Source organism: Chaetura pelagica, unplaced genomic scaffold (genome assembly GCF_000747805.2).
Source record: "Chaetura pelagica isolate M959 unplaced genomic scaffold, ChaPel_1.0 scaffold369, whole genome shotgun sequence".
Classification (NCBI taxonomy): Eukaryota; Metazoa; Chordata; class Aves; order Apodiformes; family Apodidae; genus Chaetura; species Chaetura pelagica.
The window spans coordinates 1,795,757-1,801,962 of NW_009970235.1; the positions used below are offsets into that span (position 1 = coordinate 1,795,757).

At 48.5% G+C, this 6,206-nt stretch overlaps 1 protein-coding gene across 1 annotated transcript in view; it reads right to left on the reverse strand.

Annotated features, from left to right (window-relative positions):
* The window catches only part of LOC104396145 (mucosa-associated lymphoid tissue lymphoma translocation protein 1-like), a 41,835-nt gene that overhangs the window by 14,979 nt on the left and 20,650 nt on the right, over nucleotides 1-6,206 (reverse strand). Inside the window, exon 8 of the mRNA XM_010005950.1 lies at nucleotides 170-347. Coding sequence (XP_010004252.1) covers nucleotides 170-347 — 178 coding nt within the window. The remainder of the gene's footprint in view (nucleotides 1-169; nucleotides 348-6,206) is intronic.

Here is a 6,206-nt window from a genome sequence, read left to right on the forward strand (position 1 = left end):
TTCAGCAGCACAACAGGGGATGTGCACTCAGCAATCCACACCAAAACCCCATGTGGTTGTGCAGAAGCTCACTGCTGAAGCAGGTCTGAGGCTAGAAGCTGTTTCTCCTGACCCCTCACAGCACCATGTTCTGCCCATTCTGGGTGAGGAATGGGGAAGAGCACCCTACCACTTTCTGCAGGTGTCCAGCAAGACGAGGTTCAGGGCCGTCTGCTGCTGCTGCATCTTCTGGAGGATCCTCTGCACGCTGATGCAGTTTTCAGGGGTATAGGGTTGTGGAGCATCAACGGGGACCATGTAGTTCCTCCCCAAATGTTCGTACCCATGACCAGCGTAGTAGAATATAGCTGGGAACAGAGAGAGGAGAGGATGAGCCACAGTGTGAGCCTTCAGGTCTGTAACCACTCCCCCACAGCCATGTCCCACCTCCTGTCCTGAAGGGATAGTGGTGCAGGTCTGACCTAGACCAGTAGCACCTATGAAACTGGAGCTATGCTGACCTCACAATGTTTCAGTCCCTTCTCTTCAGCAGAGTTGGAAGCAGCCCTGAGAGGCTCTCCTGTACTTGTGGTTTCCAGCTCCATTTGTCAGAAGAATCCAACATCACAGGGCCTACACGTTTCCATAACTGTCTGCACTACCACACCCTAGCTCAGCATCAGCCACGCTGAATGCCACCTCTGCACCAAGTTCTGCACCAAGGTTTGGTTAATCCTCAGCTCTTTGCAAGAACATGACAATAAAGTATTTTACCACAATGAAAAATGCATTAACAGCCTTTTAAATTATAAGCTCCTTAGCTTCCTTGTTTTGGAGAAGAAACTAGCAATGGTGATGGGAAACACTTTCCAGCTTTCTAAGGTCTGCCTGTATTTACACACCTGCAAGCTGGTGAAAAATAAGAGAGAGAGGTGAGTTTTTCATATGTCCAGACAGTGTGGGACACACGCTTCAACAATCTCAGACGAGACAGCACACCACCCAGTAACACCACCCTCTCCACACCAGCCCTGCAAGGTGGGACAGGAATCACTCCCACTGGTGTGGTGGCAAGACCAACACCCAACAAAAAAATTGGTTTCAAGTTTTTTCTCTTAAGCATGTGAAGCTTTAAAATGGTTTTCCCTTCACAAGAGAGTGCAACATGGTGACATGCAGTTTGGAAAGCCAGCACTGAAGAACTCTGCACGGCCCAAGCTGGTGCTTTTCTCCGGCTCCTGTGTTTGGTGAAGGGCTTTCGTTCTGCACAGGAATCCCACTGTGGGCTGCAGATTCCTGAAGGGAAGTGGCTGGGACCCCTTTCCAGCATGGACACAACTGCTTGGGGCATGCTGATGTAAGCCAACTTGGGGAACTGTAATGGGTTAAAAACAGGTCTGTGAGGTGACACCAAAAGTTGCACTACCGGAGCTGAGGGCCAGTGAAGAATGAGAGATCAGAAATGGGAACAAGCAGCTAAGAGGCAGAAACTAGAAAAATTCTTCAGTCAAGTTGACTGCCAAAGCCCTTGGTTTGTTGAGTAACCTTCTCTCTATGTTCCCTCCACTGTTCCTGCATGACACTTGCCTTGATCTGTGATGCTGCAATGGATGCAGTGAATGGGGCAGGAGCTGAAGGACTGCAAGCATGATCTCATCATATAGAAGATGGAAAGCATGATCTCATTAATAAAAAAGGCCTCAGCTCACCATTGGTTTCTGTTCTCAGGGGTCAATGGAAAGTTACTCACATAGCTGTTTTCACAGATGCCCACAAGGTTTAGATTCCTCCTCTTGAGGATCACCAACCAGACACAACAGGCTCTGATTTGCAGAAGTTTTAAACTTTCATAATTTGCAAAATCAAAGCCACAAAAACCTCCCCTAGGGCTACAAAAGAATCTAAAATGGGGAGCCTTCTGGAAAAATAGGATGCAGGCACTTCAGGTTTAATCCCTGAAGTCACCGAGCACTGATGGCTTTCATCCCTCTGCCTCCCTTCCTGCAGGTGATGCCATCCAGACACCATCATCAGTGCTCGGCAAAAAACATAATGTCACAGAAAAGCCCAAAAAGAATCATTCAATCATTAAAACTTTTGAGGTCTTGCACCCTGAATGCACCACCAAGTGCTCCCTGCACTATATTAAACCACAAAAACTCATGTACAAAAAAAACCCAAACGTTTCACAACAGCTGAGAGACTTTGCAAATCTCTCCTGGATTTAATCTCTCCTCCTGAACAGGAAAGACTGAAGAAGGAAAGGGTTTTTTTTTATTCCCAGCTAACATTTCAATGCTCTTCCCACATCTCATGAGTCAAAACTGCTGATCAAAGCCAAGTGTCTGAGAACCAAATTAAAAAGGGGAAGCTCCAGGCACTGCTTATAATACAGGAAATGTCACCATGCAGCTTAATTAAAGCATGATGACACTAGTTATCACTCACAACTTTCTGCCCTCACTGCACTGCTGACATTATTTTTTTGACTCAGGACTTTATAGGACACTCGAAATAACATTCAGGGGAATTCCTCGTTTGCCTGAGGGCTGCATAATAAGACTATACAGGGGTTGTTGGTGGCCTTCAAAATTATCTGCAGCTTTTCTAAGATGAGATCTGGAGTCAAAGAAGCCACCACCTCCATATGGTGAATTAGAGAAGACTTTAGAGAAGCCTTTGGATCACCCTGAACATGCAGCCATAAGATACAGTTCCTGAAACCAAAACTTGTATTTGTTCTGGGCTTGACAAAACTCTGAGAAGGTTCATGAAGAAGCACAAAGCCCTGAACAGGGACAGGTAAGCCCAGGCAGCATTTTGGCTGGGGCTAAGCACTGGTTGAGCAGCAAGTCTGGAGATAAGGGCCTGGGATCACAGCAGTTACCGTACTGCAGATGAGCCAGCACTGACTGGGCAGTTACTCTAGGAGATGCAGGACCACTAGGGAAGCTGTTACTGCTCTCCTTGGCCTCACATAGACCCCACTCAGATCCTGTGTCCAGTTTTAGGGACCTCAGTCCAAGAGGAAGGTGAATAAGCTGCAGAAAGGCCAGCAATGGCTACCAAGATGTTGGAGTACACAGGCTGGGAAAAGAGGGGGAAGGAGCTGGGCTGGGATTCTCTGAAGATGTGGAGGTGAAGGTCTAACAACAGCCTAGAGTTCCTGGAGGGACAGTTACAGAGATAACAAAGCCCAACTCTCCTTGTTGTTGTGGACCATAGAACATGGGGCAATGAGCATCAACCCACGCAGGGTCATGTTTGACAGGAAGAAAGACTTCCCTGGAGGGTCACGCAACCCTGGGATGGACAGGTGGAGAAGTGAGGGGCTCCATGCCTGGAAGTGTTCAAGGTCTGATAAGGAGAGCCACAACCAACCCCAGCCTTGGGTTGATGATTCCCAGGTCCCTTCCCACCAACCCCAGTAGACATGTAAATCAAACAGGTCAGTAAGGGAGGGTCAGCCAGCCAGAGAGCCCCACAATAAGGAAGAGGTCTGGGGAGGTCAGACATGTCTTTTTCAGCTCTTATCAGCATTCTGAAGCTAAATAAAACTCTTGAAGCAACAAGCACCTCGCTCAAACGCTAATCCATGTGGCTATGTCCTCTTGCCTGATCTGCACCAGCAGAAAGATGCATGAATGCCTCAGCCACGGGAGTTAAACTCCAGAAGACAGCTGGTCTCACTTCCCAAGAACGGTGTGTCTGTGATACACCAGCCTGCCACTTCAGTCCAGCGACAGCCCTTCAGCAGTCACTCCTCTCCTTCAAGCTCTGGGCTTTGCTCCATACATCTACACACAGATCTTGTGACTTCAGTCATGATGGCTGCTACACAGGAGATGGCACCTCCAGGTTCCCTGAGCAAGGAAAAACAGGTAGGAGCACGAGGATGCCTCTGTGCAGACACATGTCTGAGACACCCATGTACAGGACCAGCTATGACAGGCACCCTTGGGGTCTCTGAAGTTTTGACAGGCTGCCAAGGTGTTCCTGGAGCTGCTGTCTCACCATTACCTTCCACATGCGTATTAGTTATGTGAATCCTAAACCTTTCAGGCAGTTCTAGCGGTTTATCTTGGAGCTGGTGCCTTGAAAACTTGATACATAGGGTTTAGGAGTTGTTAGCTTCTTCTAAATATGCATTTTTATTAACAAGACAAGTTAATTCCAATGATTTGTACTTTACCTGGTTCTTTTATTTTTATGTAAGAAAAACATGTTCTGGTTTGGTTTGGTGGGTTTTTTTTGTACCAAGGGAAGGGGTCCAGGGGTGGCTCCCCTAAGAATCTGAGAAGCTCCCCTTGCTCCAAAACCAAGGAACCATTAGAGGACCAATAGATGCACCTCTGCCACTAACATACAAAAGAACTGATATAATACCTGAGCAGAGGAGCACTTAAAGGAGAAGAGCTGTGCAGGAGAAAGCAGGGCACTGCTGGTGGCTGGGGAGGAAGAAGGGGAAGAAGATGCCCAAGCAGAAGTTTCCCTGCAACCCATGGCGAGATGGCAGCTGTGCCCCTGCATTCATGGAGGAACGTGGTAGAACACTCCTTGAAGGCACCAGGAGGGGTGAACTTGGCCACAGGACTTGGATTTTGAGGCCAGTGGATTCGGATGACGCAGCTGTGGAAGCCTCTGGGTCAGGGGAGGTGCCTGTTCCCAAAGCCCCCGTGACTCTGTGGCCAGTACTGGAGCAGCTGGGGGAAGCCTGGGGGAAGGACCAGGATAGGTTCATGGAGGACTCTCTGCCATGGGAGGGACTCCGTGGGGAAGCAGGGCAGGACTGTAAGGAACCCTTCTCCTTGAGGAGGACGGAGCAGCAGGAACCACCAGCCTGTGAACTGACTCTAAACCCCATCCCCCTGTGCCGCTGGGGGGAAGGAGAGAGAGAAACTGGGAACAAAGTGATTTGGGTGGGAAGAAGGGAGGGGGGGGGATAACATATGCAAGCCCTGCTCTGTGTGTGTCTCTGTCCTGTGGGTGTTTGATTAGTATGAAATTAAATTATTACTTTTCCCCAAGTTGAGTCTGTTTTGCCCAGGACCTTAATCAGTGAAGAACCCTCTTTGTCCTTTGTCTCAATCCATGAGCTTTGTCCTCCTCATCCCAGAGTGTGTGTGTGGGGGGGGAGCTAAGTGAGCGGCCATGGGGCTGTTCCTTTGTTGTCATGTTGGGCCCAAACCATGACAAAACAGCTGAAGAAATGCTGGAAAATGCATCACAGTCAGAGGTAGCACACTCTGGATGGAGAACCCTGAGGAAATTAGCAGGCAGACTGACCCAACACACCATAAACTGGATGCCACCAATTACGGCAAGAATCATCAGTCCACTCATGCTGCTGGGATCAGCCTGTGCTGGGGTTCACTGCCTCCAAAGAATAGTAGACCACTCGGCTTAGAAAGCTGTAAAGAAAACCACCACCCTGATCATGCAGTGCCTAACAAACACTTGAGGCTTATCAAGGTTCAGTAACTCAGCTGCTAATGCTTTCCCTGCCAGTGCACAAAATGAATTTTGCCAGGATGGATCAGTGGCCAAGAATGCAGAAAAGCACTAGAAGTTTAAAGAAGGTATGACAGCATTAAAAGTTTGTATTTCCATATCTTTTTTTTTCTCTGATGCTTATAAAAACAAGGGAAGCACCATGGACAAAATTACATTTGATCCTCACAGGCTATGGACAGAGGGCAGGAACGGCAGTACCATGAGAAAAGCACAGCAGCTCCCCAGGAATGACTCTGGCCTGCAAGAGAAGGCAACACCTGAGATGCAAGGGGATTTCAGAGAGCAACCACAAAAGGAAGCTGCAAGTCACAGGAATATGCTGCCATCAGATGACGTGCTTGGCTGGAGCAGTGACACCTGTGTACTGCCCTTCCCTGCCAGATCAGCCTCCACAAGTGAGTCAGTGCTTCCTGGAACGAGGTAGCTTTGCAGCATTTCACTTGTGACCATGTCCCTGTCCATTGCACAACCTCCAAACCTCATGCCGAGTGCTGAACTGGCCTGTGCTGACTTGCGCTGCCTGAGTGCCCTTGTACACCAGGCAACAGTCAAGGCAAGCCTCTCACTAGAGTTTAGATGCTAAAACATCTGCCTGGTGTTTTCAGGATATCCATCAGAACCTCAGAAACCCCGAAGAAGCTACTTTCACCACTCAATGTGAACACTTGCTTTAAGAGCCACAAGATCTGCTGGTTGGTTTTGTGTTTGGGGAA